At 45.0% G+C, this 22,293-nt stretch overlaps 1 protein-coding gene across 2 annotated transcripts in view; it reads right to left on the bottom strand.

Annotated features, from left to right (window-relative positions):
* The window catches only part of LOC119445304 (pre-mRNA 3' end processing protein WDR33), a 74,868-nt gene that overhangs the window by 26,839 nt on the left and 25,736 nt on the right, over positions 1-22,293 (bottom strand). For both annotated transcript variants that reach the window (XM_049663198.1, XM_049663199.1), the window contains exons 7-8: positions 10,853-10,950; positions 333-459 (exon numbers count right to left, since the gene is read on the bottom strand). In XM_049663198.1, coding sequence (XP_049519155.1) covers positions 333-459; positions 10,853-10,950 — 225 coding nt within the window. The remainder of the gene's footprint in view (positions 1-332; positions 460-10,852; positions 10,951-22,293) is intronic.

The raw sequence follows: 22,293 nt of genomic DNA, 5'->3' as shown, positions 1-22,293 counted from the left end.
ATGCCTAGTACTGGCTCATAATGGAAAGTTATACTAGTAGTGCATTCAATGTTTCCTAATGCGACTCCCTGATCTTTGTGCGTACGTTAGTTTGTCTTATACCATGGGCCCAATTTTGAAAAGCAAGTAGCGAGCCTCTGTGATGTGCGAGTGTGCCTTCTGGCATCACTGCGCACAAGCAGGCATGCATGCATAACAAACACAAGGCCAAGAGCTTTCCCAGAACCCAAATGTAAACAGTCAAACACACTAAAAGCACCAAAATAAATTCTTAAAATTTAGTGTGCACCATGCAGGCAGACGTGGTCTGCGTCCCGAGTGTGTATACGTACAGGGTTGCTAGGCTCTGCCCAGACTTGGGGTCCCACAGTTTTATGGGCTGCTGGCTGTCCTTGCTGCCGGACACAATGAGCGACTTTTGCGGGTGCCAGTCCACGCACTTCACGTCCGCCCCATGCCCTGCAAATGACCACAGACCGTACTATCGCAAGTGCAGAGCATATTGTCACTCAAGCCTGATACTGTCACAAGATAGTGATGGTGCACAGACAGAAATACTACCTTTTTTTGTTTTTCTTTTTAGTAAATTAATTTGTACCTGCGGTTGTACCTGCTTTTTCATTACTTCAATTTTGTGTTTTTGTGTTTATTGAAGTTATGTGCTACATTCTGTGAATTTGTATCTGCCATTTTGTTCCTGCACTTGTGCTTACTTACCCGCCCCACCGTAATGCTGTGCACTCGGGGCATAAAAAAAAAAGATGATGCAGTTGAAGTTGTTGGACTCAGTTTTGCCGAGCACCATTAAACAAGTACTGACGCACATGTAGTAAAGAAGGATGGCAGCCATCATCCATAACCAATCAATCATAGGAAAGTGCGTTTTGTTCAATGAGATGTGCGCAAACATTTGAGAGCTGAAAACATGGTACACTGTGCTTCCACTTCATAACACATTGGAGAGTTCCAGCCAGTGCCATTGGAATTTTAAGCTCCACGCTTACACTTATTGTGATCCAAAAACTAGTACCCCCCACATAATTCAACCTTAGATGTGTGCACATGCAACTGTGCTGCCATTCGTTATTTACTTAAATCAGAGTAGGACAAACAACAGTAAGGGACTCCACAAGAATATGAAAAATGTGGTGCCACTGCCTCTCCCATGGAGAGCAACCTCCACCACATTGGTCTCAGAACAAATCTCAGACACCATTCCCTCACAAAGAGAGAGAGAAAGAGAGAAAATATCAAGAATGCAGAGTGGGAAAAGGTCAGCAGGAGGCCTATCGACAGACTTATGACTGCTTATCTCGATGGCACCCACCAAGCCACACTGAGCCAGTTCATCTAATGCTATTTTTGAGCTGCTGTTGGCATTGCCTAGTTAGGTTTCACGAACGGCGAACGTGAGTGTACACCTTTGTAGCAGCATAATCAGCCCTAACTGTGAGGGTCAGAGGTTTTGAGAAAGGGATCTAGTGTAGCTTTTGTACTCGAGTAAAAACAACTAGTGTTGTAAAAGGCACCCATTGCAACAGATTCAAAAGTGACCATGCTACCAATAGGCCACAAAGGCTATTCAATTTAGGCAAGGAAAAAAGATTTGCTTGCATTCATCGATTTTTATACAGAGGTTCATATAAGGCACCAAATGGAGTTGTGTCATGGTAGTCTGTAGTATGACGATGATTAGGTACAATTACAATGCCCTCTTCTAGAAACTTAATTACTGTGTAATGAGCAATGTAAAAAAAAACTATGTGCATCTCTAGGAATCCCCAGGTGCCTAGGGCAGGACGAGCGCAATGTGCATCTCTAGAGTGTTCTGGAAGCAACCTGAGCAGAGCAGAACTGCACTCGAGTGGACCCTCGGATCACCACAAGTTGTCTTTTTTTTTTTGACACGTATAATTTGTTATGGATGGTTAAATGAAGACTCTCTTATTTCATCCAACCAACCAAAGTGATTCCTGTACACGGCAGTCCTTTATTCAAGATTTCTTCAGAACTTAAATGTCAGCAGGTAATTTTGTACAGCGCTGGTGCTCCTATCATAAGCTCTGGGTGCTTCACGAAAGTGGTTTAGACAAAAGGAAAGAAAACTGGTCTGACAGTTGGGCAGGTCACGTGGTTTGTCAAGCAGATGATCAGTGGCCTGTTGGAGTAAGAGAAGTAAAGGAAAATGCAGCCAAGGACAGCAGACGATTTGGTGAAACTAGGAAGCTTGCAGGCATGGGACGCAATACAGGAGGGACAGGAGATTGCCGAGAAAAGCCACTGCCCTGCAGTGGAGATGGAACAGATGCCGCGTTTCTTACAAAGAAATGTCCCCTCCATAGAGCTTCTTACAATCGTCACCAGAGGGAACTCTGGCGCTGCGATCGTTCCTTTAGGTAGGACATTAGGCAAAATAATACCGAGAGCTTGGTGGCGCAACCCACCACCCCGTTTCAAAGGATGCTCATAGCATCCATCCATCGTTCAGCCCCCATGGGAATGGTGGGTAGTACATGGATTTGTGTGGTCTTCGTGCTTGGGTCTTCACACGTTCTTGTGGCGTCGTTTGTTACGCTTTATCTGGGCCTAAATTGGCTTGAATGTCAAAGCAATTTATACCTTTTTTTTAAATGCAGAGGGTTATATGCCTCTGCAAGCATGCATAATTGCTGCTAATTACAGTGGTTCCGCTTGTCCATGCATCCATGCCATAATGGATTCAATATCGGGCTTCTGTGCTAGAGGTCCCGTGTTCAAATTCTGTCGCCCAACAATTTTATAAACATTTACTTAGTTATTTATAATACAATACTTTCTCAAAAATGCTCACTCTGCAAAGTCGCCAAGCCATTTAAAGTCAGAAGGACGAAGTTTAGGCAAATCCATGCACACTACCCCATTATTCCGCTGCTGGCTGAAGTGCCCTGCTAGTAGCTGCCGTAGACACTAGTGCCAAAGTTCCCTCTAGTAATTGTATGAAACTCTATGGTTTCCTCGGAGCACAGAAAGGATGTGCACAACATCCGTACAGCTACTGCAGAAATTAATGTCCTGAAAAAAGCACTTCTGTTTTACCTCCCTCAACATGAATGCCGTATGTAGCATCACATTCTTCATTGCGCATCGTCTTCAGTCATAGCGCTGCGCATCTCGTGGAGCTCGAGTCACGAGTAGAATGCTCTCACACTCTTGGCCAGGCTGGTCACTGCTCCAATCTTTGCTTCGCCTTCCCAAATAAATGTAGGAACGATGGCTCACCTCGCAAAAAGTGCGACGCGGCTAGTCGCGCGGCACTTTTAAGTGTTTTGCAGGCTTTCTTTCAGGCTTGAGAAAAACTTTTATGTAGGATGTAAAGAGCAACAGAAAGATGGATCTGGAAATTTTCATGATGACAGGCCTACAAATTTCTGATGGTCAATTTTGCTCCGATTATAATATTTGAGAAGCTAATTAAGATGAAACTGGAAGCAATGCCTAAAGATGTGGTATTAAACAAAACTTGATGCAAAATGGTATATCTGTGCAAAGTTAGAGCGATCAGCCAACGGTACTGCAGAAAGAGTCATGTAGACCAGGTGCTTCTATTTATGCTACAGCCAGCATGAGAGGAGAACATCACAAGAAAAAAATGTCAACATCTTGTTACTTCTTTTAGGGAGATGCGTAGTAAATACTATCAATTCGTACATATGCTAGAAAGCTACTTGAACTCAATTCCACTCACACCTCATCACTCAATTACTTGAAAGTCAGCACTTTGCCTTTTCACTTCCTTTTCTGTTCCCATTTATTTTAATTTTTTTGCACAATTGCTGCACGAGCCACGAGATGAGTAGATAATCATCATGATGATGAATATCGGGTGCTTTATCTGGGAAACAGGGTGGCAGCAAGTGCCAACACATTTAAAGGTACTACAGTCAACTTCCCTTAATCCGACCCTGACAAGATGAACGAAACTGATCGAATTATCTGGTGAGTTGAATTAAACAAGATACCAAAAAAATGCCAAAAAACACCTCTGACTCATTTGGCAGTATTTGGTCAAATTTAACATGCCTCCGAATCAAATGCGTGCCAACTTTCTATGTGTCAAAAGTAGAAGTTACTTTAATAACCAAAGTAAAAATCTAATGCGCACCAAATTTTTTAGAATGGCAGCCAGTTTTCTAAAGTCAGCTTCGCCGCAATACAGCCATGTTAGGTGGTAAAGTGCACAAACGCCGCGAAGGTATTTTTGGTTTCGTATCTGATAGATCTGCGAAGGCAATTTTCGGCCCAATTTCCTTGGAAAACAAAAGACACCTGTTAGAATCAGGGTAAATATCGTAATCAGACATTGTGAGAGCTACCGTTATTGCTGGAATATCTTTCTAGGGCGGGCCGAAAATAAGCATTTTTGACGGGAGATGACGTGCATTCAATGCACTCACTGTCTCCTAAGCTCCGCCGAGACAGACGCTACCACTAAAAGAGTCGTCGTTGGCATCACCAAATGGGTCAGGCATGCACGTGTGAACTGGATAAGTTCGAATCATCTGGCAAATGTAAATTTGAGGACCGAACTAATGAACGTTTGCACCCCCCCCCCCCCCCCCAAATAATTTAACCGAAGTCGAAAAAACGGACGTCTACTGTATTTATATTCTCTACGCCATCATGGTGTCACGGCGTTGCTTTCCAATTCCATCATGACTTCCATGGACCATCATGGAAACGACCCTAGCCATCAGTAAGAATGCCTTTATAGATAAGACGTGGGTTTGCAATCCTGGCTTTCACTTTGACTTTAGCAAGGCCGGAAAGCACTATTTCATCAACTGTGGCTCAGTGTTGCGTACATAGTTTCCCAAGATTGATGTTATAGCAAGACTGATTGCCTGCGTCTGCCACACTCCAGTGTCAATATTTCTAATGCCTTTTTAGTCTAACAACTCTTGCGGATATAATGATACCTTGTTTCTCACTCAATTTTCACAAGATAACATTTCTGGCTCCGCATAGCTCAATGAAGGCAGGTTCTCTGTAGACAGTGTAGTCAACCTGGTTTCCTCTATGCAACAGAAACAATACTGCTTGCTGGGTGCAGATTGCTTGAGCCTATGGTACAATGTTCTGTGCAATGCAATCCTCGTTGCTTTAGAAGAGCTAGGTGCTGGCAGTCACCTGTATGCATACATCATAAGTTATCTTTGTGGCTGCACGTTTTTCATGATGACTGTTGATGGTGAGACCACACATCTCCAAGAGAGTTCCTCAAGATGGGGAACGCAGCTTTATGCTCTTCAATGCAACACCAACTGGACTTCCAGATGAGTTACCGAATACTGTCTGCATTGGTCTTTATGCAGATAACGTATGCATATTGGCTTTTTAGAGTCTCATGCCCACAATTGAGAGCAAGAACCAGCTATCTCAAAGTACTTACGTCTTCACAGGTTGCGAGTGGCAAGTAAGAAATGAGCTGCGTCTGCTTTTACTCACAAGGCAATGTGGTGTTATCTGATCACCATTAACAGTGCTGTGATATCATAAGTCAATTACTACAGTTACTACATTCCTCGGCGTAGCCACCAACCACAATCTTTCATCTAAGCAAGTGACAATGCTCAAAGTAAACTAGCCAGCTTCATTCATATTCAGAGATATGTAGCAAGAATGACGTGAGGCTGTTCTGAATGATCCCTGCTCCAATTGCATTAGGTTGGTAGGTTAATTGCTTGTCAGTACTTACAGATACATGAACTTCCTGCCTGTGCACCTTGGAAAGTCATAAATATATGCTAAGTGTACCATGCTGCCTCTCAATCATTTGTCCACTATGCTGCTGCTTATCACACGGGCTGATGTAGCAGCTTAACAGACCACTGAGCGAGCTGGAGCAGGTGTCCTGCTCCCATGTGACCACTTTCTATGTTGTGATGTCACAACACACAACTCCTGTGAAATGAAATCAAAACTGGTTCACAAAGAGCTAAAAAAATTATGGGGTTTTACATGCCAAAACCAGTTCTGATTATGAGGCACGCCGTAGTGGGGGACTCCGGAAATTTGGACCACCTGGGGTTCTTTAACGTGCACCTAAAAGTACACGGGTGTTTTCGCATTTCGCCCCCATCGAAATGCGGCCGCCGTGGCCGGGATTCGATCCCGCGACCTCGTGCTCAGCAGCCCAACACCATAGCCACTGAGCAACCACGGCGGGTTCACAAAGAGCTAAAATAGTAAATTATTCAGGGCACTACGAGGCTTGCCAGTATATTTTCTGGGGTTTCGAGGCACAGGTTCTTCACTAAATGTAAGAAATGAAAAGCTGAAAATGCAATGTCGGTACTCCTCAGAGCTGCTTTTGCTACAGGCTTCTTTCTGCATGCTTCCAAGCCACAAAATACGATGAAATTGTGTATGAGGTCAGCTGAAAGCATTTTTCTGGAAAAGAGACGCTGATGCTGACACCTGGTGCACTCTGATTGGTCATTTCCAGCATTTTATGAAACAAAAGGACAGAAACAGAAAGAACCTTCATCTTGGCTAATTTTACTCGGAGAAAATTACACATCAGCGGTGATGAACAAGGTACCCAGTTTGGGAAAACAGTTACGCAAAAATGTGGAAGCTTAGCCCCTCTGGCAAGCCAGAACCTACTGATGTAATGAAATGCACATTTGTTTCTAAATTATACTTGTGGTCAAAGAAATGCTTCAATACTGCTTCAGGCACATTTCAAGGGTGATCTAAATTATCAAAATCATGCCGACTTGCTTCGAATGAAAGTAGTGTGCGGCTCTGCCGCTAGGGGGTATCGCTCGTACAAGTAATGAGCTAATCTTGAAGTTTCTGTTTGCAAGAATACTGGCATTCATTATCTTCAAGTGGTTTTGGTTTGAGATAATGATGCTGTCTTGTATTCATGACAAGCAGTTGAAAGATAAAAAAAAAAGCAATACTGTTCTTTGAACTCACTTGTCACAGCCAGCAGAGAGCTACCAAATGCTAAAAACAAGTATTTGGAGTACTAAAATGAAAAGTCAAGGGCGGACATAACAATAACACACACTATCGTTTGTATTTCCGCCATTGTCCATTTAACGCTGCTCAGTTTCTCCATATGACAGATGAACTAGCCCGAACTACCACCTTGATCAAGCATTTGGAGATAAGTCATGAGCCATTAAAGAATAGCAGAACATCTTTAAAGAATGGTGAATACTGTGGATGCCCTTTAATAGGGATAACCAATGCAGGTGTGACAAGTTAGCAAAACATTTGCAATCACTGCTTAACAGCCTGCAAGCTTTGAGCAGCCTTTGTCTTCGTCATTGGGGACCTTCTACGAAACATTGATGGATGAGCTGAGAATGCAGCAAAAATTTGTATCCAGTCTCCTCACAACTGAGCCAATGGAGTGGATATGCACAGATGAAGTGAATGATGCAGTACTTGCACACACACTACAACACACAAACAGTGCATAAAACTTACCAAGGCCTATGCAAGACAGCATCAATGTGCCATCACAAAAGCACATGATGTGAAGAATCACAATCATATTTGCCAACAAAAACATTAGAAGTAACATATTTATTGGCACCCCCCTTGAAACGGGCAGTGACGAGTCACCTAGCCTGCTAGATCTGATCAGGTTTTACATCTATTGCAGTCTAGCATTTAGCCTATCTTTCCTTGATCTTTTCTTTCTTCATTAAAACCTCTATTTCTACACTGTACGGTTACTTATGCCTGTAATAACTTCGGTTCTATCAATCTCTTCCTTGCGTTCTTTCTACCAATACTCTGTCTCTTGCTATATGCTATCGCTCACAAAAGAGGTGCCCTCTAGTGGTGGAGCAGAGTACCCTGTTCCATTGAGACAGGGCAGCACAAATGTGGTAACCTTAAATATCACCCCTAACCAAGCTTTTGTTTTCTTCCCAAATGCTGCAACCAATGCACAAAGGTGAAATAATACACGTGTCACCTGATGCTCACTTTCAATCCTACTTTATGTTGGCTTAAACCTTGTTCTCCCTTAAACTTTGCTGCATGTTCAAAGAAGTGGGTCCTAACCAACGGCCATAGCCTGATGAATGGGCAGTGGGCTTTCAGGAATGCTGAACGAACAGTGCTTCGCTGCACTGTCCGCACCGTGCTGACCGAGCAAAGAGCGAAATCAGCGCCACGAGTCACGAGAATCAATGGCAGGTCCACACAGTCACAGAAGCTTGAAAACTTAACCTAGTCTAGTAACGTTGCCTGTAGGCTCATTGCAGAAAAAGGCCTAGTGTGAACCCTCCATGAATCTCAAGTGTAATAAACCTAGCTAACCCATCTCATGCTTTCCGTCCATGAAGTCACTGCAACTTTTGGATCAAAATTAAGTGCTTCAACAATCACGTGCTCGCTTCTTTTATTCCTATCACTTGAACTGCTTTTGCCTTAAAAGTAGGGCTGTGCGAATATTCTAAATTTTGAATACAAATAAAATAGTTTATTATATTCGATTTGAGAATTCACCGTTCTATCTGAATATTAATTTCTTTTGAATATATCAGTGATAAAAATGCTTACTGAAGTCTCGAGGGAGACAGAATAGACATGAAGACTGCTCTGAACGATTTTGCTGCAGGATAGCCGCGGTTGTTGTGCAGGGACACCAGATCCCGAATGAATGCAGGAAGCAGATAACTTCTGCTCAATAACTGCTAGTCATTCAATAAAAATGGCTGGCTTTTAGGCAGCCTATATACAAATTTGTTCCAATTTATTATTTGAACAGTCTCACGATGTTTGCATTCCTTTTAACCCATTATGTGCCATGAACGAGTCTTAATCGGGTAGAATTTTCTTTTTGCAATTAGTGCCAAGGATGAGTCTGTCTCGTCCACGTGTTTGGGCGTTCTTTCCAAGTGCCAGTAACGAGCCAGGCTGGTCCAATCTATTTTGATGTTCGGGCGAGTCCCCTCTAGGGCCACTAAGGGGGGCTCTTACAGACTCCGTTAGTCGAGGTTTGTCCTGTAGAGATTTAAAAAATGGCGACTGCCAGTCACGTATTGGTGCCACTGTCGTGAAAGTGCACCTTTCATTTGATTGAGTCATCGAGCTCTGAAGATGATTTGCTTCTGCATGAAAGCACTGACAGTGATGACACTGCTTTCTGTACTATGCCACATCCAGTGACTCTGATGTCATCGACTATGATGACAGTCCTGATAACGGCTTGATAATGAACGAAGTTAGATGGACGAAACCTTCCGCCAGAGCCTAAATTTGTGTATTTTCAGATACAAGTTTTAAGTTTACTACCCTCATGTCATATACATTTTGAATATGCAAAAGTATGCTATCCAGATGTGCAATAAACAACAAAAAAATATCATTTTCTGAATGCATTTTTGGATATATTGCTGGCACTTAAAGGGTTAAACAATGTGCTATGGATGCTGTAGTATCCCACTTCTCTCCATCAGCAAATTCAATATTGTATGCGCATCTGGTGACATACTGTTCTCTTGCTTCATTACTGTCTTTGCCATGGCATAGATAACTGGATCCAGTTATCATTTTTATATTAATTGTGAACTGTATTGCATATGTCAATGTATCTAATCCTTATTTTTTTTTTTAATCAGATGGATGCTGCACTAACTTCATGTTGCATTAGAAATGAGAAAATATTCTATAATTGAGGGTTGTTTTTCTCAAATATTAGTATTCGATTCGATTAGAAAATTTCACTATTTGAACATCCCTACTGAAAAGACTTGCAAGAAAGGCTCGAAGCTTCCGAGTAATCAACAGCGACCCCTAGGTAAAGCCTTGTGTTCTATATGCCAGTACAACTGGCAGTTTATATACTTACATTCACGACACTGTTGCATACGCTTATTAATAATTCTATTTAACAAATAATTTGGTCACCTTTGTCCTCATTCTGGATAAGACTGTTACAGCAGCACTTGGCAGACCCTTTTAAATTCCAGGGTGAGGATTTGGAGAGTCCGTAATTTACATTTAAATTTGTGGATATGCACTATAGACAGGACAGAAGCAAAAGGCACAAGAGCCACATTCATTGCATATGTACCCATAGCTTCTGTATTGTCTGTAGGGTACTTTTGCAAATTATAATTAAACTCCTTGAATAGGTCAGGCTGCAACGCGGGCACAATGAAAATTACGACCATGCAGCTCTAAATACTGGAAAATACTCACTTGATCTTGGTCTTGTTTCATAGTTGCTCAAACACGTGTCTCTGAACACATGCAGCATCATGCTTCTTTAATAGGTGCAGTACCCTATGCAAAATTTTTCTGGGAACTCTGGTAATCACACTGAAGCAATCAAATCACTATTAAACAAGCATATCTCCACCACTTAAATACAACTAGACTTCATGAACTCCATATAATAGAGCTGATCCTTACTGTAGGAGGCTTGCTTGCAGGTAACCCAACCACAGCAAATAAAGCTACTACTGCTTCCATTGCACTATACAAGTCCCAATTAGCCACTTCAAGGATCATTTTAGTGAATTCACATTCCACGATCCCGAACAGTCTTGCCGAAAGTAACTGGCACAGTGAATGAAACCGTAGCAACTTCACTTGTTGGCACTGGCCACCTTCAGACCAATCGCCAAGGTTTCCCATGTAGCTTTTGCATGTGGCCAACAGCCCCAAAGCATTAAATTACACAACCGGATGAACCCACAACAGGCCAAAATTTTGTTTTAAAGCAGTGCCGATGGAAAATGGCAGTTTTGAGCACGACAAATTTTCGCACCTAATTTGGACATTGGCCATGGTTACACCATGTCCCAGGGGAATGAAAGGAGGAAAGGCCTCTGCTCACCTCGGAGGATCTTCTCCTCAAAGCAGCGCAGGAAGTCCCAGACGCGCACCGTTCCGTCATCGGAACAAGTGGTGAATTTTGTGTCCGTCGGGCAGAAGCTGCAGGCGCGGGGGAGAGGGGAAACAACATCTTGTTCGACTTTCTATTCCACCCACACCCCCTGCACTTGTCACCCACCACCTTGCAATAAACATACGCCACCACAGGGAGAACAGTGGCGACAGCCCACTAGTGTTGTTCAGAATTTAAAAGGCAATGATTGCCGACTGTTGGGCACAGGCAGTCAAACGCCGACTACAGGGCAATGCCCCCCTCCCAACCCATACACAGCGGTGCATGTGCACAACGGACTTGGGCACAGCTACGTTCCTGTGGCTTGCTCAGGTTTTCTGCAGGCCAGCATGAAGAACAGGTACATGGCAACTTCAATGTTGCAACCGTACAGAGCCCACCAAATGAAAGTGAAGTTGGGAATGAGCTGATATTTCTCAGAAAACCACCACTGTAGCTGGCTGCTGCAGTAGACAGCCATAGCACCAGAAAGTGGAGGCCCTGCTGACATCCTGGAGAAATACTTGGGACACTACTGCAAGCCTAGGGCTGAATGGGCAAAGTGCGAAAAATAACACTCAAAAAACATAAGTGAGTTGCACTGAAGAACAAGGCGCTGAGCTACTTCCTCAAAATTCCTTTCCAAGAATGAAAATTTCCAGCAACCTGTCACAGCCTTGCTTTAATCTGGGAAACTGCTTGTGCCTCTCTAACAGGCCGAAGGCATCCAAGCCAAGGCCAGATGATGATGAAAGCAGAAGAGCTTCAAGGGCTAAGACAAAATAAATGAAAAATTTCACTGCTGAAGATGACAACTCTCGCACTCCCATTTCCACAATGCAGTTGCATGCGAGCCACGGTATATAGATTAGCTAGTCAATCCCTTCTTGCAGAACATGCAAGAACAGCAATGGAACATTCTAGTTATGTGTAAAAGGAATAGTAGCTACCACTACGCCTGTCAGCCCCTTAGGGTAAACAAAATAACTAAACTCCGCTGCGCCAATTGTGGAGCATCTCCGCTATCCACAGCCACGTCGAACGTCCCGAGCCAGTCCTTCCCAGGTGGGGCAACCACATCCTGGCACCAACAACTCGTCCAAACAACAGTGTGCTTGCGTTCAGTGTGAAGTTGCATTAAGACATGGCACGATCGTTTGCAAGTGTTTTAACCACTTTTATTTGCCATCTTTTTCGAATCTTTATTCACTTTATTTGCAAACTAGTGGCAGAGGTAACTTTATTGCACTTCATCAATGCGCACTTGCAAATGATGCGTGGCTTTGTGCCTTTATTTTTTGCAAGACTGAAAAGTTATAAGCCTTTATTGAGATACCGAAGAAGCGCGAGCGTGAATTTTATTGAGAAGCTCATGTACATGAGAACCGGTGTGCTGCATGTCGATGCGCTGATCATGTTTTTCTTTATTGAAAGAAACTTTATTCACTCAAGAAAAAAACAAGCAGGGATGGACACAAACCACTGCAAGGCATTGGGCAGATCAGCAATCATGATAAGCTCATCGGAATGCGTTAGTACTACAGAAATACGGTCACGTTTATAGGCACCGGCTTACACAGGAAACAATTGTTGCCGATAGGCTTAGATATGACTTATTTGCAGTTCAAGACCTACATAAGAAACCCCGTCAGGCTCCACAGGTGACACGCCCAGAGTATTTTTGACTGCATCAACATTTTTATCTTGCATGGAAACCTCAGTGCACAGGCATTCTAGTAATGCTTTAATAGGTCTGCCTACATAAGTTGCCAAACAATAATTCAGCTTCACGGCACTATCTTTGGGCCCTAGAAACATAACGTACAGTGGACTTCCGTTAATTCGACCTAGGAGACCAATGAAATTGATAGAATTGTCTGGCGGGTCGAATTAAACGAGAGGCAGACAAAACGGCGACACACATCACTCGTTCATCTGGCTTTCATGAGCTTTCAGACTACTAAAGTTAAACCTCAATGTAACAACTATATTTAAAGGGCCCCTCACCAGGCCACATAGCAAATTTTGGTCATACGCTGGAAATTGTTATGTGCCCTCTAGCTCCGCTCTATCACAATAATTTTTCAAATTGGATCATTAATAGCTGAGATAGAAACATTTCAGTGCCGCAAACCCATGATTTCAGGAAGCGAGCATCACCGCCAACATACACACTCTCTCTCCACTCGCCCCTCTGTAAGTGAAATTCCTTCCCTGCGTTCTCCCATACCAGAGCTGGAGGATAGTGTAACGCATACGTCACAGGCCCCGCCTTTTTTTTTCTCGCTTTTTTTGCTGCGGAGCGCACTTTGGCTAACCGTATCAGTATGCGAGTTGTTGCGTACATCTCGTTTCGTGTAGTGCACGATTTTGCGCACTGTGCACGAGAACACCTGAATAGCGGTATAAGTCAGTGCTACACGAACACTGAGGCAGACACAAGCGGATTATAAAGCATGATCGCGTGCTAGAAAACAATAGAAAATGACATAGGTTCGCAAGTGGGCTTTTCTGCTTCGAGAGTGGGCTGCTCTAAGCCAGCCCGCACCTTCTTGCGTCTCGGCGATTAGAATGGATTGGCAACATCTGACACACGAATGAAGATGATGGCAAAATTGCAGGATGCCAACGCGGCTTTTATTTGCTGCCAGAACTAGCGTGGCTGTGAACTTTTGCGGCTAGTTACAGGTTACAGGAAGTTACAGGTTAATTTGTAGCATACACTGTGCTTGGTGAAACAGAAACTGAAGGACTTCAGTGTCACTGTTACAGCATCTACCTCCCAATGCATTTGTTGTGTACTTGGGCAAAAATGTGGGCCAATCCCGGAGGTAGTGCAATACTGGGCCAATCAGCAGTGGAGGTAAAGCAGGTTTTAAGCACTCTGCCCCTAATAATAATAATAATAATAATAATAATAATAATAATAATAATAATAATAAAATAACTAAAATAGATAAATCAAGATGCATAGTTTCACGTCAATGGGTATAATGGAATCGTTTGTGAACAGCACATGGACTCACGAGCAGGTGGCGATGCCATATACGCAAATGACAAAATATATGTACATACTACCATACACCCTTGACTTGCAAGAGGACAATGACACCGACCTTGGGGTTGTCTATGCCATACAAATGAAAGACGACATTGTGATATCCACTATGTATCTATCTCCAGACACACCCAAGTGTGATATCAAGAAGTTCGTGACCCCACGCTTTGCATGGGTTAGCCGTGATGACACTACCCCTGCGATCGTTGGGGACTTCAGCGTGGACATTTCAAAACTAGACAAGAAATGGTTCACTCAGTTTGTGCTAGAAGAGTTTGGTCTGAAGTGCCCCACCAATACAAGGGCGCGATCTTGTACGCGTTCCGAAATGGAACGGAGGCGGTCCGTTCCATCGAGCCGCACACGATTGGTCAATTTGAACCGCGACGATCAAATTGACCAATCGTGTGTGGCTCGATGGAACGGACCGCCCCCGTTCTATTTTGGAACGCGTACAAGATCGCACCCCAAGTCACTCAACAACAGTCGTGTATAGATTTAACTTTTGCCAAGATTCTGTCTAAGGTTGTAACCGAACCAATTCATGTGTATCACAGTAATCACTAAGCTATCGTCACTACCATTACCAAATGATGAAATTAAATATGTGTACCCTTACCTAACCCTCTGTGATGTGCTACAGCTTTGCTGGTTATCCACCTTCACATAGTAGAATGGGTCCTAAATTTCTTAATTCCTTTATTTTTTAGAATATTTATATGGAAGCTAAGTATTATTTGTTGCTCACATCAATTATACGTTGAGAAAAACGTAATATATTCCAATACTTTGCTAATACTTTGCTGAAAGCTCACATAAGGGAATGCTTTACAAAGGCCTGATGTGGCAATAGCCGTAGGAAACATCCATGTTCCAGAAGTGCTGGGTTTCACAGTGGGTAGAAGCATTTACTGGTCAGCAGTCAAGATGACCAAGGGTATCGGTGGGGAAAAAATGAAGAGGTTGACATACTGGAGCTGTTACAGGAAAAGGTAACTGCAATATACAGATAGAAGATGAAAGAAAAGTTCAAGAAAGAAAGGCAAAATGCTAGATTGTGATAGATGTAGTAAAACCCGATTAGATCAAGCAGGCTAGGTTACTATTTGTCGCCAGCCTGTATCAAGGGAACGCCAATCAGAATCAGACTCGTCATCATTGGCAAACGGTTGCAAAAAATGTGTATGTGAGCCTGCCCATCCTTAAGTTTGGCCTCTCTTATGCCGTCTGCAACATTAACAGCGGAAAGCATGCAACTTTAGATGTCTTGCTGCAAATTAAAATTGAACCTGCCCCATTTAAAGTATGCCATGTGATGGACCCCCACTTCTCAAAAAGGCACCTTGTATCTCATAGAGCACAGCAAATCAGAAAAAAAAAAGGGGGGGAGCTGATCAAATGGGAAAACATGAGTATAGTACTATACTTGAAGACAGCCTTGCGACAAATATGGAGCCCATTAGTCCTCTGGCACTGCTTTCGTGTATATTAGAACATATAATCTTTATTCTTGTGTTTCTTGAAATGCAAATTTCTTCATTTTTGTGCTACGCCATCATTGATGAACTTTTACACGATCAAGATTTTCTCCTTGAAACATTGCAGGCTGTTTTGTTACATACCAAAGCCATGCAATGAACTAGGATTATTGAATTCCACTCATATTTTACAATATGGCCAGTTTTCTCAGAAATAAGCTTGCAAAAACATAGTTTTCCTGCGTGTCTTTAGTCTTTGATGGATAATTCCCTAACCACGCATCACATACTTTTCCACTCTAGTTCATTGCACAGCTCATAGGAGGTCCTACATAAACTCCAAACCATTATGGGATAAAGGAATCGTTTTAAACATATGAATGCTTGCATGAGAGGGAAATTTCATACTTTTCAAAGAAAAAACTTAATTAAAAGATTACAAAATATTTTTCAACACTCTAAACGCATCAATAGGATTCAACTGGTCTTCTTAGTTTTATTCCCTAAAATAAAAATTGTCTGCAAAGTGTCGTCGTCCCTTAAGTGACAAAAGCACAATTTAGATAAAAGATCCGACCGAAGGGATGAACTTGTCAAGAGAAATTCTACATGGAATGTTGCGACGCCACTGTTTTTTTATAAAGGAGCCTGTCCTGTCTGTCCCTTGCCTATGACCTTGTTTGCACACACCATTTTAGAAGAGCAGAAAACTCTGCGGCCTGTAAAAAGTATATTTACTCAATTGTAACACGAGTTTTTTTCGTGATTTTCATTTCTTGAACTTGACCCCAGCGTTACATTCGACTAACGGCAAAACTGACCATTTTAAAAGAATAATTTTAAATCCCACGGTTTTTAGCATTATGTTTTAGCAATGTGTACCTTTTATGTCTCGTTCCAATCTATAGACAAGTCGACCGAAGCCAAACTTGTTTTTTGTTGCCATCGATGACATTTTCGCTGTGCTTATGACTGGTGTTTCGGTTACGGTGCTGCAGAACCCTATGGACTTTCACGCTTCGACTCGGTTCATTCACGATGTTATGGCATCACAGCGCATTCAGAACGACGCCCGAGTCAAGAAATTTTGATGGCCAAGAACCTGGCAAACTCCACCGCGACTTTCCCACTCAACATCAACAAGTCCACGATTCGCAGATGACCAACAGAAGCATTCCAATTTCTAGGTTGGTTGAAAAGACTATCTGTGGACCTTGTAGGGTGTGGTACTGCCCCTTACCACGAAATGTAATGATTGTACGGCTTTTAAGAAGTGCTTAATCTCAAACGAGCTTCAGGGAATGGAAGATTACTTCATTTTCGGGCGATCACTTTCAGAGATAGTTTAACTTTCCCGAAACTCGGCTCGTCCCAGCACCGAACTACAGTGGCTAGAATAGGGAAAGTGTGATTACCGCCCGGCTGCTCCTATGGCAACCGCCGCCGCCAGCCTTGTGATGCATCCGCCGGGGCCGTTCGCACTCTTTTATATGTGAAACTGAGCGCCCGATACGAATACTGTATTTACTCGAATCTAGGCCGACTCCGATTCTAAGCCGACCCCCCAAAAGTTCGAAGTCCGAAAAAAAAAAAAAAAACTTACCTCGAATGTAGGCCGAACGAAAAAGCAAGGACAGCATTCGCAAAATGAAACAGCATTTATTAAATTTGAACATGCCGAGCTCATTCTATGTCACCATCGCTGCTAGCCTCGTCGCTATCTTCTTTACTGCTGACATCTTCAAACAGTGCGCTATATTCAGTACCATCCAGCGCATTAGAGATGCTGCATTTTTGGAAGGAGCGCACGTTGCGGCGCACGCAAAAACCATCCCTCCAACGAAAGACCGATGCCGAAGTTCCGCCCGGTTTGAACGTTTGACGATGCCTCTACGGCTAGCTCAACTACCGTATTTACTCGATTCTCATGCTTCCTCGATTGTAACGCGCACCTGTTTTCCGTGAGGAAAAATTTGGAAAAATAGATTTCCTCCCGATGCACTGATGTTGTGATGAATAAAAAAAGTCGCAGTTTCGCCCGAAAGGCGATGCATCGAATGCGGTAGCAAATTAGTAGACCGCTATTAACAAGCACGGTGTCACGCGCGCTCAAGCAAACATGAACACACCTCGCTCGTTGACTGCGGAAACGAACTGTCAAAACGCTGGAGACGAAGCGCGCCTTCGTGCTAGCATGCCTCTCACTTCAACGCGGCGAAAACACGGCGCGTGGCGGACTTTACCAGTCGCAGATTGCTTTCAAGATAGGGCCAAGCCTGATCGTATCGCCGGAGTGGATCGTCGCAGATTACATCCTGTTTCGGTCCACTGAAACCGTTCCGCATTGCTTTGCTGGCGAAAATCCTCTCCTTCTGTTTGCGCGTCCCGCTCGCAAGTTTCGGATTCTCCGAACGCCCGTGATGCGGCCCGATTTCCGTCCGTCTCCGCACAGATGATCACTTTCCTTTTAAATGCGGCATCATGATGAACTCGGTACTTCATGCTGATAGATAGAGCAGACGCTGAGAACGTGAAGACAGACGGTAGACTATTGCCTAAGCACGTGTACTGCAGCACACGGAGGAAGCTTCCGCATGCTACGGTAGCTAGGCACGACGCGCGTGCGAGGCGGCCATTTTGAAATGCCGACGCAGAATTAGGGTCGGGTTGAAAGTGCGCGTTAGATTCGAGTAAATACAGTATTCGTTTAGAAAGCAGCACTATAGTGGCATCGCCCATTTGGTGCCATTACGATAACGCCACACCGCGCGCCGATGCTGCACCATACCGATACTACCGATACGACGCAGGTCAAAATGGCGACGTCGCTCGTGTACTTCAGCTGGCTACTGGCGCGGCTAGTAGCGGCTGCGGTACTGACTTTTCTAGATGGCGCTAACTATGCACCATATTTATCAGTTTCAGTTAAAAACTGGCGCGTTTTTTTAAATCCTCGAATCTAAGCCGACCCTAGAGTTTCGTATGTGATTATTTGAAAAAAAACTATCGGCCTAGATTCGAATAAATACGGTAGGTCTGCGAGTTTCTCCCGCTTTTTGTTGGAAATTCTCGTGTGAAGTTATGTTTCGTGCGGTGCTGACAAGTGCTCAGCACCGCACGAAACTGCACGACTGGTTACAAATCGTGCACAAAGAAGTTGTCACTCTTCGAGGTACCGAAAGATGAGGAGACGTACCGGAAGTGGCAGCGCAACATACCTCGAGCTGACAAGCCACTCGAACGAAATGCCGCTGTGTGCGAACTGCATTTCAATCCGCAGTTTGTGTCGCGTCACTTTGAACACATCAATGGTGAGCTTGTGCACCTGGAAAGGAGCAGGCCATTTTACAGCCAGATGCGATACCGACGATCTTTCCGAACGTTCCCAAGTACCTCTCCAAGCCAGTGCCCAAGAAAATGAATCCGAAAGAAAGGTTGGATCCACAGTTTGCACCTCCACAGAAAAAATTGCGAATCGACGTGGCCTCACCCAACACGTCGGATGAAGCACCCATGCTTGCCGCCAACTCTGTGGATTACCAAAATGTGATCGTGCCGTCCAATCAGTGGGGTAAGCATGTTTTTTCTGAAAGTCCCCTTTTCGTTGCATATAGCGTCTGCCTATCGGGGCCAAACATGAGCTTGCTTCATGCCTTAAAGCTTGTGCTGTTTCGTGGCGGGGACAGCATGATCGAACACCAAGTGTTTGTACGTGGTGTTGAGCTCTCACTTGATGAGCACTGCGATCCTGCATGCCTCCTACAGGCTGTTGACAGCATGCAGCTCTGTTCTGGTGCAGAGCGGTCGGTGAAGTTCCCTCTTGCGTGCAGCTCCAACATGACAAGGTGGAATGAAAGCCTCTACCACACAAAGTGCAAGGGGGTTGTAAGCAGCCCTGAGAAGTGCTGCATTGCCTGCAAGTACCTCGGAAGGCTACTGCCCAACCAGAGGTGTCGAGCTAGGCAGCTAAAGCGTAAGGAAAATTACGCCAGGAAGCTAAAGGCAAGGACCCAAGCAACGGTGCGTCGCCTAAGAGCCAAAGTGAAAAACTTGGACGAGGCTCTCACGCAGCAAAAACAGGCAAATCACGCGATTGAAGAAAGTGCACTTAAGAAGAAGATCGACAAGCTCCCACCCAAACAGAAGGTAGCAATCATGCAGTGCTTTGAAGCTGCAAGCTGCAAGTCACCGAAAGGGATGCGGTACAACCATGAGTGGCTCTTAGAGTGCATTATTATGCACATGAAGAAATGGAATCGCTGTTTGTATTCTGTGTATGTCTGCCCTCCGCACTTGCCTTTATGAGCACGTGCAGAGGGAAAAGATACTTGTGCTTCCTAGCCGCACTTGTCTCAGAAAGTACACGAGGCAGTACGAAAGCACGTTTGGATTTAATGCTGCTGTCCTCTCTGGCATAGCAAAAAAGACCCAGAACATGTCTGAGCTCGAACGTCATGGTGGCATAATAATAGATGAGATGAGGTTGGCTGAAAACTTTGCTGTCGTAGGTGGCACAGGTAAAACTGACGGCTTCGTTGATCTTGGACCGATCACAACTGAGGCTGACAAGTCTGTTACCTGTGACCATGGCCCCAAATTCTTGGTGTATTTGCCTCGAGAGGCAATGTTAAAGCACCCTTGCTTTCAAAGATGGTCTTGGAAGCTGTGCTGCTAGCAGAGAATGCTGAACTAAGGCTCGATTACATTACCTGTGATGGGGCCACCTGGAATCGTGCATTGTGGCGGAAGTTCGGCATTTCGGCAACAGCAAAAGTTATTAGGCCATCATGTGGAGATGACAGGCGTCTTTTTTTTATATCAGACTTTCCACACTTGATGAAGTGTGTTTGTAACGGTGTCATTGGTGGAGGGTACAAGACACCAGAGGGGCATGTGAATGTCAAACCCATCAAAATACAGTTAAACCTGCTTATAACGAACCTCCATATAAAGAATTCCTGGATATACCGAAGTTTTTCTATTCCCCGCCGTTACTCCATAGAAGCACATGTATTTGAGACCTCTACGTAACGAAGTGTCAGCGGGAGACCCCCTCGATATAACGAATTTCCCCCTCCGACCACCTTGAGATTTCGCCCCAAATTTTGTCATTTTTGCGCGAGCAGCAACTGGAAGCACCTTCTCCGCCACAACCGAATGCGAAGCGAGCGCACGTGTGCGTGCGTGGGTGTGCGAGGCAGCCCTGCATCCCTCGACCCGGAGATCTTGCCGCCGCGGGCGTGACCTTTCCGCCTCCCTTCATTCAAATCTGATCCTGCCGCTTGCTGCAGCTCGCCTAGCCCGCCAAGCCGGCACTCTCTCCTTTTCCAGCTGATGTTGCCGATGCGCTGGTACACGCTGTGGCACATCAGACTCGACGAGCGCGGACGCGCACTGTCAAACGCTGGCAGCGTGTGGAAGCGCCGCTGGAGAAGCGAGCGAAGTGACCTTCGTGCGGTTGTCTATCGCTTCAACGCAAACTGAGCGCCGAGAACACACAGCACGCACAAAGCTACGAACCGCCGATCGCTTTCAAGATACGACCATGTATGGGTGTTCTGTGATACGGCCTGCGCGACCGCGCGCCGCCGCGAAGTATGCAGTTGATGCCAGAGTACAGCACAACGCCGCCCCGCTATCCCTCCCCCCTCGCTCCCTCGCCGGTGCCTCGAGCGCAACGGAACAAGGCGCGCTTCCTCCCTGCTTTTCTTGCGCGCGCGAGATTTAGATGCGGTCGTCGGCTCCCCTCGCACGTTTTCACTCGCACATACAGTATACGGCGCGCGGCGACTGCGTTATCGCCCTTGGACTTATGGCCACGCTAGCGGCAAAAGCCGCAGGAATCGGGGGTCTTGCGGCGTGCCGCGCGAAATGGGTTCGAGACCCATTTCTGCGGCAAATGCCGCGTGCCGCGAGATGAAGAACCAATCAAGAGCGACGAGGGTGACGTCACGGAGCCATCACAACCGGACCGCCGCCAGTCCACGCCGGGTTTTCAATCGACGATCGTCGTCTCTCGCATGAAACGAGCGCTCGCGGTGTTGCTCGCGTGTTCGGAGAGCGCGGGAGATCTTATCGCGCTGCCGCGCGGCAACTTGCCGCTCACGGCATGACGCGCGCGTTTTTTGCCGCTAATGTGGCCGTACCCTAATTGTACGGGATATCTATGAGCCAAAACCAATTTTTGGGCCATTACGCGTCATAGACACCATCTTTATATAGCAAATACGGATCTCAAGGGCCATACTTTTGCTGGCGGAAACCGAAAATACGTCATAGTTGTCGCCCCGGCACTTTGGGCGGCCAATGCCATCGTCAAGCCACCAAGTCAAGCGACATGAAAAGTAAAAATGGCCGCTCGGGCCAGCGCGGGGTAGCAGTTCGCAACGTATGATGCGGGAACGGTCCCACAGTTGCGACGCAACAGTGGGGTTACCAATGCATTGGGTTCTATGGGAGCTGTGCCAGGACCGGTCGAAAACGACGTAACAGCCGGGAAAACTCAGCCCCCGGGAACGTAACAGCGAGGTTCTACTGCAACACTATACGACGCTACGACGCCATCGTGACGCTCGCTCTTCGTTTCCAATGCCTCGCGCTGGTGCGAAACGACGCGCGTCCACGCATCCGGTACCTGGTGTGAGATTCCAAGGATGAGTGCTTCGACGAAAACGAAAAACGGGTGCGCGTTACAATTGAGGACGCGTTAGAATCGAGTAAATACGGTAAGCGTTTCTTTTTCGAATTTTCATGCCGAACCTGCATATAACGAAATCCTCTTTATAACGAAGTTTTTCGGGAATTTGTTAATTTCGTTATATCCAGGTTTAACTGTAGCTCACGAGCACGACAAA

This window comes from Dermacentor silvarum, chromosome 3 (genome assembly GCF_013339745.2).
Source record: "Dermacentor silvarum isolate Dsil-2018 chromosome 3, BIME_Dsil_1.4, whole genome shotgun sequence".
NCBI classification, from domain to species: Eukaryota; Metazoa; Arthropoda; class Arachnida; order Ixodida; family Ixodidae; genus Dermacentor; species Dermacentor silvarum.
Note: the sequence above shows the minus strand (reverse complement) of the source record. Positions and strands in the feature narration are given on the sequence as shown.